We start from the raw sequence: 23,031 nt of genomic DNA on the forward strand, positions 1-23,031 counted from the left end.
GAAGTTCATTCTAATCAATAGACCACACTTTGATTTTTCATTTAAAAGCATATTTTTGGGTGCAAACGAGTTAAAAATATTCAATAATATGGTTCGATATCAAAATCATTTGGAACCCGCTTACGCTTGAGTGAGAATAAATTAGAAGATTTATATAATGTGTTATTTTCCCTTAATTCAAATCTTAATCATATAGGTTTTTTTTTCCAGTAAAATGTTCTGGAGTTCTTCTAAAACGCGCTCTATAGACTAACAAACTCCGCAATCTCTATTAAAATTATTTAAAGAATGTTGTTCCAGAAATGTCATAATCTAAAATTTTTCAGTAGTAAATTGGTGAGTTTTCAAATGAAAAATTGTTGCCTTCGCCATGAAATAAGTCAGCAAAGCGCACCAAGACGATTAATCAGCAATAAATTCACGAAGAACGGGAAAATATTTTAAATGGTAAGATTTATTTTGTTTGACGCCCTGGGGTAGTATTCTAGATCTTCTCTCCCCCCCAGAGAGTAATTAATTTGAAGATTTTATAATTTTTATTTGTTTCATATAATGCCCACACTGATGATTAAACGTCAAACAAATACGAACACCTGCAACTAAATATGAAAATTTTTATTTGGACTATTATTGCGACCCTAAGCATTACCCAAAAACTCTTAATTAGGTTGAATTGACCAGACCGTATTAGTTTTTTTTTCCGTTTTTGAAGCAGTTTTATACACCATTTGACGTTTATTCATCAGCGTTGCTATTATATGAAACAAAGAAAAAAATAAAAGTCTTCAAATCACTCTCGAGGGGGTAGAGAACATACAGAATACCACTCCTTCAAGAAAACGCTTTAAAGTTTAAGCTTAACGACCAATCTGTTTAATAATATCAAGATGTCGTAGCACAAATATTGTTATTCTAAGTTCTCGGTTTTGATCAATCGATAGCTTTAAGCAAATTAAAGAATATACAAATCCCTCGCCGTGCATTTATTTTATTTATTTTACTTATTTTATTTATTTTATTTATTTTATTTATTTTAATTATTTTATTTATTTATTTCTTCTATTTTTTTTTATTTTTTTTATTTATTTTTATTTATTTTATTTATAAAGGAAATCATACAGTCTTTATATAAATAGAAGTAACAAAAGAACAATTTAAAAAAGTAACACCAATTACAGATTTCACATTAATTTATTATGAATGCAGTAGGAGAGGGGAAAAAATAATTAAATTCTAAAAATATATATATTTATGTACATAAATATTAAATAAAAAGTACATAAAAGGGAGAAGACATTGTATAGCTCCAACTATACTTTCCTCCCCGCTATCCTTGCTTCCATAAACATTTAAATTTCTTAGAAAAAAATCACAACCAACAATAATTAATTAGTTGCAGGTAGTAGATGTACATATGAATAAGTAAGAATTAAGAGTTGAAATTAAAAGTTAAAATTTAAATTAAAAGTTAAAATTTAAATTTAAATTAAAAAATTTAAAAAAAGTTAAAGCTAAATGATAAAATTAAAATTAAGATTCTTTTTGTCCTACAACAAAGTATGATAATATATCAGTAAAAGGTCAATCAGTCTCGATGATTCTTTATTTTTAATAATTATATTTTCATAATTATAATTTATACGCTATGACGTAAATATATTTTCGCTCTATAATAATCATAAATGCAAATTCATGATTTTGTAAATTGCGTTATATCAGACAAAAAGTGAAAATACCTAAAGAGTTTTAATCTTACATCAATCTATAAAATGTAGCAATGATAAATAATATACAACATTGCCGAGTTCACTGTAATGTAATGCAGTTTACGACTTGTAATGTAAAACTGGTGAGCGTTTTGATGTGTTTTTTTTAATTTTACGCCGGAAATCGTCTGGAAATATAAGTTAAATTTCCTTTTTTGTGAAATACATTCTTAGGCTAGTTACTACATAGATATAGGTACTAGGTACCTGTTCCTTCGCGTGAGATTTATAATCGTAGCTTTAAATGCTTTTATTGAAAAAAAATACTGAAGTCCTATTCCGTAAATGCGAAGATATTGTTGAATTTGTAAGGATGTCTCTAAATTTTACGGTTCACGAGCTGTACGAGTACATGAAAACATTTCAGCTAGAATATTGAGCGTACCAACATTCTATGTAGTTTATTAATCGACGCTAGCAATTTTATAGCATAAAAGACGCCATTAGCTTCTGATATGTTTGAATACATGGTCAGAATGACTTGCTAAAGCTCTGAAACGCCTGAATAGGATTGTAAAGCTTTTCAAATAAATCCTTTTTGTTAAAGTGTTATTCTTTTAAGTTCACTGGTCTTTACATTTCTCATTTTCTAATATCTTCAAAGAATTTGAGTGAAGTACTTTAAAAGGTATTATCAGATCATGCTCATGGTTTGAGATGCTTAATAATTTACAAGCACTCCGCAACTGAATAGTGGTTCAATTTTTTTTGAGAGATGACATGTTTTTCAAACCTACTAATTTCCTAAGAATACCGTTGTCGTTTGGTGCGCCGATAAAATTTGACATGCTGTTTGATTGTGTGAATGAAATGAAATGTCCAGTCACTCGGTGTTGCGCTTAATGATCACAAAAAATAATTCCATTGACATGTCTAACATACCTGTCACCTGCAGATAATATATTTAGGTCATCAATTTTGCTGCTGTTTATTTCTTTTAGTGAATTTACGTACCATGGATATTTAAAGAGGAAGTGGAAACTTAATTGAAGTGTATTAAATTATAAAATATTTTATTTAATGTATAATTTATATAAAACTGTGAATTCGAGCTCAGCCTTGTCGAGAAAATGATAAAAATCGTTAGTGCACGTGAAAAGAATTTATTACGAAAAATTATTAAAAATATGGCAGGAATGTAGCTGGTTTTAATGTAGACAAGGGCCGAGAAATCAGGAACATGCAAAATATTGACTGAAATAATTGACTAGCATAATATAAGAGATAAATGATAATATTATGAAGAAAGCGAAGTCTGCGTAATGGTTTGATAGTATGGCGTTTTATCCTCTTAGCTTTGCTAGTAAAACAATCTTCAACGAGCGTTTGTTTATTTATTTGTAAACTTGACGGAGTGCATTAGTTGCAGAGGCGAGGGTGTAAAATATTCTAACGACGCACTCATTTCAGATTGATGGTCCGATGACGGACGAGGCAGTGTGACCTACTTTCGATTTTATTTATTTTATGTAACACTCATTTTATTTTAGTGTCTTCTGTAATCTCATTCCATTCTTGGTTCAGTGGTGTTTAACATTCTGTACCCACTGCGTTTATTTTTAGCTTCGAATAGGTTTCATATTTCAGTAAGTCATCAGTGTGGAAATATAAAAAAATAATACCCACACTTTTAGAGCAGGATAATCGTAGTTTTTAGTTATTTTTTTATTTTTATTCATTTATTTGTAAGTAATAAAATTAATGTCACCACTCGCAGAAGAAATAATAATATAAAGAACGGGTCCGACGATTAAAAATGTGATGATTTTCAAAATGTTTATTTCTGTGGCTTGGTTGTCATATGGCCAATATAGTAGTTTTATTTTTTTAATAAATTAAAATGTGAATGTATGCATTTGTGTGCTTGTTTAAAAAAAACATATCAATTTCTCACTTTTAATAATAACGTCATATAATAGATGAAAAAATACGTTCTATCTTTTATTTCTATTTATTGAATTTAAAAAAAATTATGTTGTTTATATACTCATGTTTTATATAACTTCCATGTGTGTATTTATTTATTTATTTTTTGCACCACAACAGGCCAGGAGGCCCAATAACAGTGGTGAATTACATCACAGAACACCCAGTATGTATCTAGATAAAAAAAAACTGTGTCATGTCTTTAGCTCACTCAGAAACATCCTGGACGTTGGCACTCTAAAAAATGTCTACTTTGCGCTTTTCAAATCGGTGGCTGCCTATGGCATAATTGGCTGGGGAGGTTGCTCGACAATTGTAATGAACCCCCTAATTAAAACGCAAAAGATAATTCTTATAGTTATGCTTCGGTGACCTCAGACTTACCCATCTGAACCATAATTTCAATTATTAAAGGTAGGTACTTGATATCCGACAAATTTATATCAAGAAAGTATTGACAAATTTCTGGTAAGCGACTACGTAAGGAGGTCGCAACGGAATGCCTGTACCAGTTTTTCGCATAACCTAAACTACTTAATACCGATAACACGTACGATGTTTGTTCGGAGACACTTTTCATATATAGCTCCAAGAGTGTTCAACGTCTTGGATGAACATATTAAGTTCTCCTAAACAACGTCTATATTTAAGATGAAGGGTGTCCCAGACTATAAGGGCAAATTTTTTTTTTACAGATTGAGGCACGCATACCCTCTTATTTTGTTCCATTTGACCTTAATAACTGAAATAATAAATATTATTGAATTCGGATAGCGATAACCCGTGCCGACTTGATGTCAAACTTTGAATATAAAAGTTTGTATGGAAACCATTGGGGAATATTTTAACTTAATATTTATTTTGTAAATAAAACAATGGTACTTTGATTATTGTATCATATTATTATGTATTACACATATTAATTATTTAAAGGACATTATTAATTCAATTTTCTTTGTAAGGTTTGTTTTTTACAGTCAGGATATACTTTTATGTGTTCTTGTACGCAACGTAATAAATATTGTTTTTGTTCCTCGTCCACTGTGATTAAGCCATAAAAGTCTTGCATCAACTTAACAGCTCTTTCAGCCATATCATTAACTGCTTTCAGTGACTACATCTTCATTTTAGCGTGTTGAAACGAAGCATTAGCAGGCCACGAAGTAGGACACTCCATGAGAAAACTGTCATCAATTTTGAGTCACCTGAAAAAGGATCTGCTGTTCACGGAAACAAAGTCATCGATGTTAAGTCAAGAAAAGAGGCCCGCTAAGTTCTTCTCTCGATGGAATGTAGCGTTTATTGTGGACCGATGGATTTTCTTTGGCCAAATTAGCAACTATTTTTTCCTTACTTTCTTGGTTAATGTTATCGTCAAATAGAGACAAGATAGACATTTTGTCTGCTAAATACCACAGATGCTGGCAAAACTTCTGTATAGCCGCTTTTGATATAGTTTTGTCGACCATTTCGTATGCCTTCACAGCCTTCAAAAAGCACAAGTCCTGGTAGGGCGCTTTTACCGCTAAAGTGCATTGCAGCCAAGGCTTGACATAGGATGTCACGATAAACAGGCAGACGTCTAATAAAGCTGTTTTGTCCTTATTTGACATTTTGAATTGAGAGCTAAACAACGATATTTTTAATTAATAAATAGCTCTCGCCATCTATATTTCTTGGTGCATGGCGCCTGGAGGCCGAATTTTAAATTCATTAACTTTATCTCCGCCAAGAAATATTATGCAGAGCTCTATTAACTCTCGATAGTCATCTCTTACAATTTCTTTGGTCAATTCAGTTCTGTTATACTCTAAAAGTTCATCAATTTTAGAATCGTTCAGACGTAATAGCGTTTCTTTGTGGCTTTGTATCTTTTCTACATTGATGTTTTTCCAGTTTGATCGAAAAAATTTTAATAAAGGGATATCGGGACTTGTAGTAACTTGGCTGATTTTGGACTCGAACACAGCTTTTAGTACCAATTCGTAGATGTGATGGCGGCAAGCAAAAATCAACATTTCTCTGTTCAATTTCTGTTCGAGAAGCACACATGCACCATTAATCCGGCCTGTGTTAGAAGCAGTAGTATCACAACAGAGGATCTGTGCTTAATCTTCAAAATTCCAGTCAACAATAGCATTCCAAACTGCTTGTGCCTGCTCGCTTCCCGATGAGTTTTCTAATTTTGGCACAGCAATAAGTTGTTCTTTACTATCGTATGAAATAACGATTGGTAGACGTTCCTCTTTAGATTTGCGTACATCTAAAGCCGGCAACAGTTTTCCATCCCAGTGGACAGTTACAGTATCTGGTACACTGTTTTGAAAATTAAGTTTTATAGCTTCTGCGCGCTGTTTTCGCTTTTCTGTACGAATTCTTTGGATGGAGGACTTGCTTATAGGAAATTCGTCAGTGTTGTGGCCAAGTGCTTCAATAGTTGCTTCAATAATAAAGACAGAATCTCTCATACTCAACTGACACATGTCTAATGCCGCCACCAGTTTCGGAGTAACGAAATTTTTCTTCACAGAAGTTTTAATAGTATCGGGCTATTTCCTCTCAATTGGAGTGGACAAATCTTCTTGTAAATCCGTTACTTCAGAATCAGAAGATGAAGTTTCTTGTAATGGCTCATGAGAAGACGTAGAGGGTGTTATGGATGCCAAATAAGTGGCCAGCCGCTTTTGCTCCTGGATATTTCTAAGACTCGCCTTTTCCTCCTTTTCTGTCAATTTTTTGTCCACTCCAGCTAAATGACCGGGTCGTCCTGGCTCTCTCTGCTTTTGTAAGAAAATCTTATCTTCATTTATCTTTATTAATTGAAGCGCATCGGCATGTGTAATATTTGAAAACAATTTTTTTGTATTTGTAACAAACTCTTGTCGACGCTGCTCAAACACATCTTGAGTTTTGTTTGCATCTTTTTGCAACTTTCTCCAATCTTGGTATAAGGCTACAAGTTTCTTAACACAGTTAGGTAAATATTTAGTCGGTATACGTGCCTTTTCCCAATAAATAATGCACTCACGAATAGTAAGATTTGCACTTTCATTGACGCTTAAATTGACTTTGCGAATATTATAAAATAAAACCGCCAGCACTTGTCCATTAGAGGGATGATGTTTTATATCCCCAACCAAAAATATTTCCTTTTTAGAACTGCGCAACTCCACAGACATGTTGACACAACGAAAACAATGCGTTCACTAATAAAAACAAACACGATATAACAAGCACATTAGCACTTAGTTCGCGCGTGCCGTACTATGTAAGTTCTGACAAGTTCCGATGCAAGTCGGCACGGGTTGCCGTGATTCAATTTACGTGAAATTTTATTTTTAAGTGTTTTGACATCATTTAAACAAAATTAGATGGTATGCATTGAAAAAATAAAATTTTAATTTTTCTGGGACACCTAATGAAGATCCATAACTAGATTTTATCGAGGGGTAGAGACCACTTTATAAGATTGCTTCGGGAATAAATATATAATATCGATGCTGTCTTTATTATTATTCATATACGTATATATGTATATCATCTTTGAATAAACTTAATAGTGATGCCTAATAATTTGTGAATATATTTAACTATTGCTAATCGAAGCATAAAATGATTTATTATTATGTTTATTAAATTACATATTCTACCATATACATGTGTTACTATTATTACTCTATTGAATTATTTTGTATTTATTTTAACTGTCAATTAATTACCGAATTGAATTATAAAATTATTGTAAATTATTCATTACTCATTGCCATGTATTTTTTTAAAATTTTTTTTTTTTAATTTTTTTTTATTATATTGAAAACATATTATACATAATTATATACAATATTCCCAAGGAGTTTTTTTAAAAAAAACTCATTTAGGGACATACAGATAATATTTTTTTTAGAGACGTTTTTAAATTTTAAACTATAATATTATTTAACAAAAGCAGAAAAATTAAAATTATGATATACTACAAATTAAAAAGGGTATGAAAAATACTTGAAAATAACAGAATAAACAGAATACTAGGCATGGAAATAAATTCAAAATAATGTTTACATTATGCAATCTGGGAAAGAAAATTGAAAAAGTTTAAAAATTACATGGATGTATATATACATACTGAACTAGTACAAAATAAAATCATTTTTTTTAATTAACAAAATATGCGCACACCCAATACAGGTTAATTTTTTTTATCAAAAACGTTGAAAAAATTGAAATTATGTATACAAGCCAAAAAAAGTATATAAAAAGAAAAAAACACAAATAACATTTAAATAGTATTAAAAATTACATATACAAGCAAAAACGGTGAAATATTAAAAGGTATATGTTCAAGATGCGCATTCTCTATAAACTAACATTTTTTATTCAAAGTACTTCTGGAAAAAATAATTCTTCAATTCGCACGTCCTGTTTCTATATTTTGAAATAGGTACTTTAAATTTTTGTGGCAATTTATTAAATTCCTTGAAACCTATGTATTGTAAAGATCTAGTACCAAACTTCGTAGACTTCACAGATCCAATATATATATATTGTTTTTTGATCGAGTACTGTATATTATTAAAAAACTTTTCTGCATTCCATTTCTTGGCACGTATACATTTTTATTATTATTTTGTGTATTGTTTTGATTATTTTGTATATTGTTTAACATGTTTATAAATGTTTTGATTTATATATAGAAAAGTCCCGACCTAACACGGAATTTTCTAACAAGTCGGGACGTAAAAAAATATTATTGTGCCATGATAAATTTGTGTATTGTATGCATTAAAAAGAAAAAATAATCGAAAAAAAAAATGTAAAAGCTTCATGGGCGTGAAAAATTAATAAAATAAAAATTATCACTCTGCTGTGAAATTGTGGTATACGACATAATTAGTCCTTATAAATACGTAGATCCAAGCCACATACGTATTTTTAAAAAATGTTAATCACATTCAATCACTGGTATAGTCGATTAGTTCTCTATTTGATTTTTAAAACATTGATTAAGTGTTATCCTACATTTTTTTACACTTTCTTACTTTGAAGTTTATGTCGTAGATTATCTGGTCGCGTACCGGCGCGCCGCGCGTTTGCTCGTGTTATCTGCGTTGTTTAGGTGCCTTTCGTAATTGTTATTTATTATGAAGACGTGGTGCAGGACAGCGATAAAAATAAAATCCATCGAAGCACCCGGCGCAATTAACTTGGAAAGTTTTTCCTCTCGTGATGATGAGCTTGTATCATTCCCCTAGGCCCTTGGCTTTAACGATATATAAAATACATTATACATATTGTACTCCTAAGCTGCACGCCGTGTTCGGCCGTGCAATTGATACCGACAGTACTGAAAATCAATGTAAGATTTGAGATCATCAACACCCAATGGAACACAGGGCATAAGTTAATGTCAATAAAGCTAATCGAAATGAACTGTTTTGAATAAGTCGTTTTATTGCACGCTTGCAATTTTCAATTGTTTGAATAAAAAGTAATGTGGAATAACGAATAATTTCCGAACGTTAAATATTTATTTAGAACATATGGGTATCAAAGATAAAACAGTAATAACTCATTGAAATGGTTCATTGTGGTTATCTCTCGGTCAGGAGTTTAATGACAAAATAAAAAGCAATGTAACAAGCTCGAGGCTCGAGGCTAATACAGAAATACCGTATTAACCATTGAATCGCTGAACTCCGGACTCCGATTTGTAAAAAGAGCGATCGATTGGCTCTAAAAGGAAGTGAACATACGGACCATACGGTGCATGGCACCTGTGAAACTGTGAAGCCGAGATAACCAATAACCAGTGCCGATGCGCGATGGGAGAATGAAAGGAAACGAAACGTTTTTTCGAAGAGACAACATTTCTTCCATCATAAGCAACTTATCGTTTAATCCACGAGTTAGAAAAAAAAACTAAGACATTACATTTTATCCGTAAACCAGATAACAACTTTAGATATATCTTATCTATTTCTACCGTTATAGAAAACAATAGTCTTCCAGATAAAGAATTTCAATTTACACTCATCGGTTGATAATATACAACATGTTATGGTAACCGACGCTGGAATTTCAATAGTGCATTATCAAATGATAAACTTGAATCTCGAAGGTGTATCGCTACGAGCGGTTACGTCGCGCCGCGCCGCGCCGCCTTTCAAAGCTCAATAATGACAACCGCAGACCGCAAATAACATAACTGGAGTCGTGTCAATTTTACCTTCGGGCGAACCACGCAGCCAAGGTTCATCTATAAATCTACGTCTATCAACAAAGGTAGTCGATAATAATGTTATAAATGAACAATTGCGAATGCTGGCCTTAATATTCGCATGGTTTAATACTGGGACGCGTAGTAAAAATCAACAAAAACGTTCGACTCCGACTAGGTATAGGTATTTAAGTATTTTTATGGATTGTTATATCGATAATCAAATTTCATAATATTGTAGCATACACAGACATTTTCCCAAGTCCACGTCTCTAGATTTAAAATATACTCGTGAATTATTTGCTTAATGTAATATTTTGACCGTATACGAGTATATCGTAAGTACATACTTAGGTACAAATAAATAGTATCGACCGGTATCATCATCATTTCATGCGCCGCGTGAAAGTTTTCAAAAATTTTCTGCTGTAAAATGTCACTGATAAAAAGGTAATTTTATACTTGCAAACTGGTTTTCACCGGCTATAAAAATATAGCGTTTAATTCGGCCTGAAGATATCGATGAGACAATAAATCATCTTGGAATTAATACAGTGCACGCAGTCAACCAGTAAACGGCAGCTACAACGTGTTTTCTCCAGCTTCAGAGATGGTCCTTTTGCAATCCGTGCTACATGCCTATTAGCTACATTAAACATGATGATGTGTGCAATTTAAAGGAAAGGGTTCTTATTAATGCATCTTGATATCAGGTTTAGCCCAAGTCGCTCATTCGGTATGTTCCTACTACATGCTATGATAAAATCTTTGACAAATACATTATTTTAATATTCCGTTGCAATTTCGGCTTTTTTGACAATTCACTCATATATTTAATATTACTATAAATTTATTGTTTATATTTTCACGTAATTTTAAAGTATTAGGAAAAGAAAACGAAAAATTAAAGTTAATTTTACACCCCTTAAAATTTGACTATCGCCTCTTCTTTCTTTGTTGTCACGAAAATAAATTTTGAATTTGAATACTTCAAAAAGTTTTCAAAAATGTTATCTTCATCAAAGTACTCAAAAATATAGGAATATTTAAGTACCTACGTTTTACATGTCCATTTGCTAAACAACATTTTGCGGTTGTTAATTTGTTATATTTTTTTAACATTTCCCATTAGGTTTTCTCTAATGCAATATTCATAAAACTATTCGCCCTAATTCGATTACAAGTTAGAGATTAGACAATTATGTATTTCAATTACGTTCATCTCGGATTTTCCTTCTTCACCGAGAATAACAAAGGCCTTTTTTTATCCCATAGAAGGAGTCCTCTCCCCCTTCGGTTGACTCGAGCCTATTGTAATAATTTCCGTGCCCCTACGCCATGGAATGTTGGAATGGCGATCGTTGGCCGAAGTTCCGATGGACACTCGATGAATTTATCCGTTTACAAAGCGCGTCGCTAAATAGATTTTCGCTCGTTTTGGTTACGCCTGCTGCGGCTGCGCTCCCGATTACGACCGAAGAAGTGTGATGTAATGAATGAATGGACGTGACATTGTTTCACGGCGCTCCGTGGTTGACGTGTTCTGCATCGCCTATTGCGTTTTGCGATTCCTCTCGCGCGTATGACTCTATCTGTGGGAATCTTTGTCGCCAATGGATTAAACGACGATTGTTGGAAGCATGGAAATAAGTCTCCCTCTCCAGCGAGGATAGGCATTTCTATTTTTACTAATATGGTGTTAGTGCATATTCACGCTGGAATTACAAATGACTTCGCCATTGTTGTAGCTTGTAACGTATACATAATAAATAACAATCATGTTTTGTCTTTGGCATCTACCGCGGACGAGATAGAAGGCAAGGCTCTTATGATGTCTCCGACATAAGTAACTTAGCGACTTGTACAGATGTTAAAAAATATGTTTGCGTTTTTAAAATGTATATAAGTGAAAGCTACATAGCAATTGGATGTTCAGATTTCAACGTTTTGACTATAGTCTAGGTTAGGAGAAACCTAGTTAGTATTCCATCGTCAGTTTTATTTTATCTTTGTGCATAATAATTGTTATACATGGCTTTGGTGGCGTTTAACTGCAGGTGGGATGGCAATGTTTTGATTTTCGTATTTGATAACGATGTCTGCGTTTCGCGACGCGATTAATCCGTAGTGATGTTAACATAAAATATCTGTATCAGAGACTTTCGATTACATATAATATAATCTATATAGAGAACGTAAATACGAATATGTCATGCTGTCAACTCTGTGGGGTTATTATAACGATGTGTGAAATATATCATACAACCCAAGTCTCATGAAATCATATCGGACACGCATGTTTATTTAAAATCTAAATACTAAATCTACAAAAATTTTTTTGTAATTTTTGATTTCAGGTTTTTTTATTATGTTTTTGTTTTAACAAATTATCTTTATAAATGGAATTGAATTAAATTTCATTCATAACATATTACAACAGAGATGAAGAACATTTAAGAGAAGGTAATATAGGAGTCTAGGCATCTACAGAGCTTATGACCTGTCAATGCCTGGTTTTAGTGGCCTAGACTCCTATATTACCTTATCTTAAATGTTCTTCATCTCTGTTGTAATATGTTGATATAAACAGCTCCCCAGAGAGTTGAATCCAGTCCTTGTCTACAAAAATTTGGACAAACTCAAAATATTGTTGATAAATTTAATTCGTTGTATGATTCCGTTGAGTGCTTCGTAGTAAGATCAGCATGAGCAAGCAGATATATTGGCAGATTAAAATATTTTTTTAGAACGAATAAAATTTACAAAAATAAAATATTAAAAAAAACAAATGGTTGCTTACTTCTGCAGGGGTGAAACCCCCCCTCGCTTCTCCCTTGCAGAAGTACGCAACCATTTGTTTTTTAATATTTCCTTTTAAAAAAATTTGTTCGTTCTAAATATTTTTTTAAATATGCTAATATGTCTTCTCGCCCATACTGATCATCGTGGTTTCGGATGTGACTGGGTTTAAAGAACACCCCGTATACAACTAGTCTACTCCGTCGTACACATATAAATGTATTATATTCTTAAATAAACCCCCTAACATACGAATCAGTGTACAATGAATTTTATTTATAAAAATAGTCACGATAAAAATGCTCATTCGGCACTCCACAAACAGATTACCGATGTACGTAGTGGCATTACGTAAATTTACATATATCTTGCAAAAATGTGCGCCTGATGACAGTGAACTTGGAAGCGGAGGCCTTGTCACACTTGCTTACTTTCTTGAAAACAAGATTATACAATAAGCTTCCATTAGCCGCGGTCCCGAGACCCGAGACCCGAGACCCGAGACTCGCGTTCGCGGCTCATTGATTGGCCGGATTGACATAGTTACGGCGGAGTTTTTCGCTGGGAAAGAGCGTTGTATCTTTGCGGGCATAATCTTCTTAACGAGGTCGGTGGCTGCAGTGTGAAGATAAATGCCATCCGCCGTGCGGCGCGAGACTATTGTTCGATATTTGCACACTGAGATTTCATCGTTTATTATCGTAATAATATATTGTACACACTGTACCCTGTATTCTTTCCCTACTTACGCTTTACCGACAGTCGGTGTAACAAACATTGTAACTTGTATCTGGTAACGCCGATCAATCATTAATCATTACGCTAGTGCTGTTTTAAATGTTCATGAACGGTTATCGTGTTCATAGTAAACTTAAATAGGTTTGTAGGTTTTGTTTGGTGTAGCTAAGTACATTTTTATCGTTTTTTTATCGATCTTTAAATTAATAAATCATGTTTCATTAAAATATAATGGTTAACTTTTTACGTACATTAGATGATCGATTCCAAAGTAACACACGAATTAAGTAAATAATAATAAAAAACCGTAATTTTATCAAAATGTACCAAAATATTAGCTTTTCGCCCCTTCTTGAACGAACGTTCAAACGTGTTTATGAAAATCGTCCACATTTTGACATTTGTATCTTAATTTTTCTTGGCAGAATAAAAAATACTTAATATTTATTTTACGTTGATGATAAATAAGGCCTCAGAATTGCAAACAAAATTATTATTTTTGTTTTAATCAAAGTTTATTGTAAATGCAGTTTTAACTGTGAGCAATGAGCATGAGAGTTCATGAGCAAAATGAGATCATTTGTATCCTATGGAATACATTGCCAAGAAAACAGTTCTTTTTTTACTCTTCTCGTACCGTTTAAAAAAGGTATTTTAATTTGACACAATTTCTAAAATCAATTAACTTTAATTCGTTAATTTCATGTTTTACCAAACTGAACATATATTTTATGTTAAAATGTATTTATTTAATTGCACACATATGATTTATTAAATTCATAAATAATCCCTTTAAGGAGCTTTCAGTGAGCTTTAGACGTTTTCCTCGAAAATCCTGTGAAATTTATTTTAATGTGTTTGATTTTTATTCTTTCAGATGAGGATGAAACGGACTCGGCTCCTATTTCTGAGCGCAAGGTAAGAAAAATTCCCTATTTTTCCGCAGAACACCAATAGTATTGTACTTTACAGTTAGCTGCAACTTATGCGTTCTCTGGTCGGCGGTCGAGGCGTTGACCTTACATCAATAAAAAGGTAATAATACTAAAGTTACCTATATAACAAATTGATGTTCTCGTGTTTCTGAGGGTATTAGAAGAATTTAATTTCTTTATTGCTCGGTGGTCTCAAGATACGAGAAACCAGAAATGCCGCCAGAGTACAGCGTGAATCGTGTGGTAGACGGGTAGACTATGGACATGGATTGCCGTTTCAAATGTTTGCTTAAATTAAGTATTTTTTATTTTTTATTACGTCGGGTTTCTGGCACAAGTTGGTAACTACAATTTTTCGATAAATGAGATGTCTTTATACATGGAATAAAATAATCTTTGTTCAAAAAGTATGATAAATAAATTTATTTTGTGTTGTATAAATACAAAAAAGAATGTTTTATAATATTCAACTTGCGGTTTTATATGTATTGTTAATTTGGAGTGAGGTTTTAACCTTAAAATTGCAATATCTCAACGAATAAAATGTAGTCACCAACTTGTGCCAGAAACCCGACGATTCGTTGTTTAATAAATTCAAATATGTCACATATATTATATCATATCTTTGTCGGCTTCGTGGTGTAACGGTCAGCGCGTTTGCCTACCATGCAAGAGGTCTCGGGTTCGATTCTCGACATAGTTGACATGAAATATTTATTGAAAAGGGTGTTTTCACACTAGAATATTTTATAGTCCCTGGACTGGCACCTGAAGCGTAAGACTGATCATTTTACCTTCACGTAACAAACATTATCGAGATACGCTGCGATTGGTGCACTAATGCAGTGCCCTATGCACCATTAGATGCGGAAAGGTAATGATAATGATTATCATAACTAACAGAATACAATTGAAATATATTAAAAATTGACAATATAGGTGGTAAATGTTTAAATCGAATGCGGAAAGGGGGTTGTCTTTTAAGTTTTGCCTATAGAGCTGGAATAAAACAAAAGATAGCTTTTAAAGACTTTATTGTTTTTCGAAGTATGCCCCACGAAGATTTGAATCGGGTTGTGGTCCCGGGGCTAGTGTTGCTGACTCACAGATCAGAGGTTCGAAGTTCGAATCCCACTCTACCCGAACTTGATTCCTATTTTCTAATAGTGAGTTATTTACAACTCGTTGAAAATGCCCCCAAAATTAAAATATTTGGGTAAATCATAAGAACGCAAATATTTCTTTAAAAAAAAAGAAAAAAAGATGACAAGATTTTTTTTCATGCGCTCGAACCAACTCTGAAGGCATCCACCGCTTCTTCTGGCGATTGGAATCTTTGACCACATAGTCCGTTATTGATTTTGGGAAAGGTTTAAAAACCTTGGGACTTAGGTCGTGACTGTACGGAGGATGGTCTAGCAATTCGACTGTTTGTTGATCTAAAAATTCAATTGTCTTGCGATCTGTATGCGAACTTGCATTATCTTGGTGGAGGTTGATTCGTCGATCCGGGTTGGTTTTTCGAAGCTCAGCGATGACTTCCGGCAAAAAAAATAATTGTAGACCAATCGGCAGTTACAGTTCTTTGATCTTGCAGAGGAATTGTTGCTACATGACCTGCTTTTGAGACAAATGTCGCGACCATCTTTTTGGACACACTTCGAGAATAAATGACTTGTCGGCTTTTCTTCATCTTGGAACTCCCAAACAGACGATTGGCGTTTATTTTCGAGTTCATATGAGTAAATCCACGATTCATCACCACTGCGACGCTGTCAATGGTCAAAACTAAGGAAAGTTCTAATTTTTTCAAAAAGTGTATTATATAAATATACTTCTTCAAAAGAAACTGAATGTAAAAATAACACTTAACCCTAAAAAGAATCCTAATGTATGTTAGAAGCAGCAACTGTACTTTAATGCAAATGAAATTTTAGAATAATACATTGCGTTGGATTTGTTTACTTTTTTCGCTGTTAACTAAATCAAAAATATAGTATTTACACAGCTGGTATATTGCACCTGCTGATATTGTATTTCATTATATTTTAAAGGTAAAAATGCAAGTAACTTCCTCCAATCGAGTTAAAACTTACCACTTGAACACACACTTCAATGACCTAATGAAAATCAATTAGTTAAAAACTATTAACGGAAGAATTTGGAATAATGGAAGTTTTTTTATTTTATCTCGGTGCATAAGGCAATATGTAGCTGACCGCCTTGCTCCACATACCTGCAAACTTTGCTATAGATGTGCTGTAAATCAGCGAATAGAGTAGTAATCAGTCCATCCAAGTTTTCTGCCATTACTCCGGGCGAATGAGGAAGTTCATCCCTACGGGAAATTGAATGTAAAAAAGTATTTTTACGCGCGGTAATAATTATATCATCAAATAGTACCGCGAAGTTTATTGAAAATGTTTAAAAAAACTAATAAAAACTATTTGAATAAAAATGAACTAAAAGTAGTAGTAATTAGAACTAGTGACGACAAGCAAAGGCGTGTCGTAATTAGTTCTTCCGAATAAACCAACGATAAGAGAGTTGGGATAGATTTTCGATTTACGGTTGGTCAACTGACCAATCAGCAGCACTCATCGAGACCAAAGGGAAGAGAACTTGAGACGTCACACGCGAAGTAATTTAAAAAATACAAAACTTTAAACAAATCATAGCGCTTGTAATGCGATGCTAAAAAAAATTGACTTAGTTTAATAATCCATTAACAAAAAAAAACACGCTCATTCGATTAATTGTTTTGCCAACAAGAAGTAATCAAATACATAAATGTACCTTCTGTTATTTGCGATCTCATTAGAATATTTTTGCTAAGTACCATCTACAGTCAAACATGGAGGAACATAGCACATACGTATTGTCGCAATTTCATCGAGTCACTATTCACTATAACTAATATGCATAATTACTGTCATGGACTGCAACAAGACATCTACATTTCACGAACGATCGTTCGTATACCCACACACAGGCAGTGCCTTTGTAGAATTGTTTGTTGTATGTGATAGTGTATTTAGTATAATATGGAACTTTTATTGTAAAAAGCAAAAAAAATAATACATAAAATCCGCTTAAAGCCAACATTACATAGGTCAAACTTTGTTATTTGTATGTTCTGAATTTATAATAAATAATAATAAATTTCGACAATTTTTATAGCGCCGTTTTCGTGAGTAATCATTTCAAGGGCGCTGTATATTATACTTAAACAAAAAATAAGGTATATCTGCAGGCTAACTCTTAATTACTATTTACTAACAGACAAATTTTACAAATCATGTACTACACATATCATGGTACTTCTAACCATTACATAAAAAAAGTAGCACTTTTAGTGTCAGGAAACGATTTCACAAATAAACAAGTTTTTATTTTTTTCCTGAAAATTGATTCAGTTGCATAATTTCGAACTTCTGAAGGCAGAGCATTCCACGTCAAAGGTCCGGCTACTGCAAAAGCACTATCGCCAAATTTGGAACTCCGGTTGCGTGAATGAGGTTGTATCACCTTCCCTACAGCGGAACAGGAGGCTGAGCGGAGAGTGAGGCGCCTATCTGCCAGCTCGTCCGGAACGCGGAGGGTATCGAGGAGCCGTGCTATGCATCGCCTTGTACAATAACCAACACAGCTTGCGCTCGACCCTTTTTTGAAATTGTAACCAGTGAAGACTTTGAAGCAACGGTGTAATGTGATCGTACTTTGATACACCAAATATTAACCTGGCAGCTGCATTCAGAATGGACTGCAATCGCTCCATTTTATATTGAGGTAAGCCAGCATATATTCCATTGCAATAATCGACCCTTGATATCACAACTGCGTTCACTAAAATACGGGCCCATTAGGTATGTTTTTATACTGTCATTTTGTTGTTTTAAGCACAGTGAAATTAATATTTTCATATAGTACCTACATGCATTCGGGAGGAAAAAATATGACATCTATTAAAAAAGTTTGGTTACAAAAAAATGGCTCGTCGAGTGAGGTGTAAGGGAACATTATATTAAAAACAGAAAATTTTACTTAGGTAGTAGGCGAAATTAGAATTAGAATTTAGGTAGGTATGATATTTGTAATACTTTTAGGTTATGTTTTGAATGTAATAATAACTTCGATTGTATCGTTATTTGTTCTAGAGTATATTTTTATCCTCTTACCTAATCCCGTTGGTTTCACGATCAAGATAAAGTCAGGAATAAAAAAAAAGTGCGACGTGAGTACGTTCAACGTTTGTTTATGGTGCTTGGTGCAATGCCCCAAAGCGCTTTCATGTAACAAATTGTCGAATTTTATGACATTAACCTTTAAATCAAGTAAAATACATAAAATCAGATTATATACCTACCGTAATAATCCTAGTTTGTAATTTACGTAATGTTTAACAACTATTAATACACCACAAAAAACGGGACATGTAATAGTTAAAGGCACACCTTCGCGAATTATAATAAAATTTTATTTATTTATGTTATATACGTTCAAAATAATTTTATTGAATTATTTGTTCAGTTTGTAGTCTACTTGTGCACCTTGAAGGTGGCTTTAGTCTAAAATCGATTTTAATTTACCGATAAAATTGACGTAAAATATTAGTTTAAAGGGGTCGTGAAATAATTAGTTGCCATCTGATGCGTAAAACTCGTGTTGCTTTTACGCAATATATTGATAAGATTTTCTGCTGTTAATGTATCAATAAAGTGCCTGTACACGATGCACCACTTATCGAATATGGGTAAGAGAAAATCATTATGTATTTATCAGTTTTGGGATAACGAATCCATGTTTTTTAAAGTCTTTTCGTAAGAATAAAAACACAAAATAATTCAACTATAAATATAGTCTCATACGTTCTTGTAGATTTAATCAATGCAATCTAAATTGGCTGAAATGATAATTTATCATATACAGTCAAGAATGTTAATCTTTCACCGCTTTCTTTCGCGTTATATTTATTTTCCTTATACACGTGTGTTGAGTAGCACGGTCCCCTTTTCCACGATTGTTTGTCTTATCTGTGCTGATAAAAAAAAAAATAATGATTAATGATACGTCGTTTTCTCTCTTCGAAATTGGCACGTATACCATGTTGTATGCAAATGGAATTAATTTGAGAAGATGGGACACGCAGACAATATGTGTTTCACAAACATTATTTTGTTTTACATTTTTAAAATTTTTATTTTATCAACAAAGTTATACAAAATAATTAATTTTTTTCTATCACAATCTACTTTTATATATTTCATTAATTTTATAGCTGTAACTTTCCAAAAAGAGACTAGCTCTTGTGCTTGGAGGCTGACTTAAACTGCTAAAGTTATTTAGTTATTTTAAGATAACATATTACAACAGAGATGAAGAACATTTTAGAGAAGGTAATATAGAAGTCTAGGCATCTACAGGGCTTATGCTCTGTCATTGGCTGGTTTAAGTTGCCACTTTACACACTGTGTAACATTCACGATTCTGTCCATATTTGAACATTTTTATTCCTTCATTTCTTTCATCTGTTGATGTTTGTGAAGTTAAAGAGCAAAAACCTTTATTTATGCGGGTGAGATTCATCTAATTGATTTATTTCACCTACATACTAGGCAACGTCTGAAAATCTTATTTTTTTAAATTTCTATACTTCTTCATGGACCAGTTGGATTTATCAACAATATTTTTAGCTTGTCTACAACTTGACTGTATATAATAAATTATCATTTCAGCCAATTTAGATTGCATTGATTAAATCTACAACAACGTATCCGACCATATTTATAGTTGAATTATTTTGTGTTTTTATTCTTATGATAAGACTTAAAAAAAACATGTATTCGTTATCCTAAAACTAATAAATATATAATGATTTCCTCTAACCCATATTCGATTATTGGTGCATTTTCTTCATTTTTAATATTATTTCCATTTGTAAATACTCACTACAAACTACAAACCTTAATATATATTTTTTTCACCTAAATTTAAATTTTTAAACAACTTTCATTTATGTTTTCTTTTTCCTTCTCTTTTTTATACTTTCATAATTAACATTAGATTTAATTGCTTTTTAATATGGAAACTTCACTGGTCCATTAGAATTAAGTCCAATTGTGTAAAATATTAAACTTTGTAACTGTACTGTATGTTTCCTGAATAAAAGAAAATAAAATAAAATAAAAATAGTGTAAGGCACTTTATTGATGCATTAACAGCAGAAAATCTTATCAATATATTGCGTAAAAGCAACATGAGTTTTACGCATCAGATGGCAACTTATTATGTCACGACCCCTTTAAACTAATAATTAAGGTCAATTTTATGGGTAAATTAAAATCGATTTAAGACTTATAAATAATTTTTAAGCTATGTAATTTCGAAAAACGGGAGAATAAAAAATCGAAATAAAAAGAAAAACAGATATTAAAAATATAGTTATACTAATTATTATAGAATGGTGTTTTAACTCGGGTTCAAAAAGTTTCTTTGAATTTATTTAGTGGTATTAGTTTTGATATACCTCTTACTTCATCTTTTTAATTATCTTTCTTTTGGACCACTGGTTAAACCTGAGGATATTAAGGAGCACGCCCTCTACCTAATAGCCCGATACTTTACGGATCTGGGCTTGGAGGGTGAGATTAAGCGAAATGTAAATTCTCGCCTTCCAAACAGTAGCCAGGCTCTTTATAGATCTGGGCTTGGAGGGCTAGAACTATTCACGGGGACCCGTCACAATAGATCTTCACAGGTCGCAGTGACATCAGGAGCTTGAATAGCACTGACCTCCACCTCTAAGAATAAGCATATCTTTCTTCTTAACATACTTTTTTAATTATCGTCATCATTCCATGTTCGCTCTCTTGTTAGAGCATATAGTGTCCACAAAGAGCATCCAAGTATCTCTGTCGGCTGCCAGCTCCTGTGCATCCTTCCTAGTCAGGTTCGTGTCCCATTGTTCTGACATGAACTGCCGACGATCGGTCAGCAGCGGACTTCCAGGATATCGAGAACCTTATGCTTTGTAAAATAGGCACGAGTGATTGAGGCTCGCAGGAGGCATCCGCAGTATATGGCCCTGCCAACCGTATCGCCTCCGCCTGATGACAGTTGATCGGAGTTTGCTGCGTTTGTTTTCTCATTGTTATCTTAGGAGCTGCGAATCTCTTTCTATAATCACCAATAATAAATACAATTTAAATTGTACTTTGTGCCTTCCATGTACATTAGAGCGAATTGAAAAAGAAAATAACGCAATTTTAAGCAAAAAATCACGTCAATATTTTGGGTATTTCTGTTTTCCAAAAACCGTTTTTCGCAAAAGTTTTAATACTGTTTATGAATGAATATAAATCAATTAGAAACGCGTCTAAGATAGCGTAACAATGACTGTCAAATGCGAACACCGTAGTGTAGCGGTAAGCTTATCGCATCCAACACGGTTCACATAAAACGTGCCCTAGGTCGCGAGTTCGACTCCCATGAAATGCAGAAAAATATAATACTCCAAAGAGTTTCGATCAAAATCGGTGTCTTTTATTTTTATCATTGGAACGTACATTATTTTTATTCTAAAGATTTTAACTTTAATTTTTAATTAATTTGTACTTGTATAATACGCGGTTTTTTGTCCTAGCCTTAATTTTCTTAAGTTGCTTGACATTAAATTACTGTACCTAAACGGACTGAATGAGTCCGTAAATAAATAAACACATGAATGATAAATAAATAAATAATGATAACTCTTCGCGGACGACAACAAAATTATCAAAATAATTCAAACTTTACAAGACTGTTTTCTTCTTCAATCAGACATTAACTCTTTTAACCAATGGTGTAAAGTCAATAAATTAGAACTAAATATTAAAAAATGCGAAATAATGTCATTTCATAGAACAAAACAACCAATTTCCTTCGTGTACCTATTAGAAAACTTCAAAATTGATGTAGTTAAGTCCATCAGAGATTTAGGAGTTGTTTTGGACTATAAACTGACATACAACGAGCATACAGATAATACAGTAAATAAATCACTGAAATTACTTGGCTTCATTGACAGAATATCCTCTGATTTTACTAATGTCCGTACAATCAAAACTTTTTATTGCTCAACTGTTTGCCCTCTTCTAGAATATGCCTCCGTGGTCTGGTCTCCATTCTATGTCAATCGCATAAATCACATTGAATCAGTCCAACATCGCTTGCTTCGAAAAATAGCGTGGATGCTTGGACTAGAGAGAGATAATTATTCTTATGCTGAAATAGAGTCAATGTTAAATATTTCTAGTCTACAAAAACGTAGAACTAATATTGACTCTATATGTATGTTCGGCATACTAAATGGTATAATCGATGTTCCATCATTACTAGAACAAGTAAAATTCAATATTCCGACTCGTAGATTGAGAAACAATAAAGTACTGTACATCGATCAGCATAGAACAAACTATGGCCTTAATTCTCCAATGACCCGTCTTTGTCGTATTGTTAACTCAAGACAAGATCTGGACTTTTTTGGTTTAAGTTTACAACGATTTAAACGAGCACTAAATAAATAGTCCAGATCTTGTCTTGATGTCCCTTATATTTGTCAATGCTTCTTTTCTTTTTTAAATGTTTTAAACTATTCTTTTATTGTAATATTTAA

At 32.8% G+C, this 23,031-nt stretch overlaps 1 protein-coding gene across 3 annotated transcripts in view; it reads left to right on the forward strand.

Moving 5' to 3' along the window:
• Positions 1-23,031, forward strand: part of spir (spire type actin nucleation factor) — a 264,272-nt gene that overhangs the window by 41,149 nt on the left and 200,092 nt on the right. For all 3 annotated transcript variants that reach the window (XM_088228251.1, XM_088228252.1, XM_088228254.1), the window contains exon 2: positions 14,321-14,361. In XM_088228251.1, the coding sequence (XP_088084377.1) occupies positions 14,321-14,361 (41 nt within the window). The remainder of the gene's footprint in view (positions 1-14,320; positions 14,362-23,031) is intronic.

The sequence above is a fragment of the Micrasema longulum genome, unplaced genomic scaffold, assembly GCF_059751315.1.
Source record: "Micrasema longulum isolate JH-2025_06_02 unplaced genomic scaffold, ASM5975131v1 h1tg000571l, whole genome shotgun sequence".
Classification (NCBI taxonomy): domain Eukaryota; kingdom Metazoa; phylum Arthropoda; class Insecta; order Trichoptera; family Brachycentridae; genus Micrasema; species Micrasema longulum.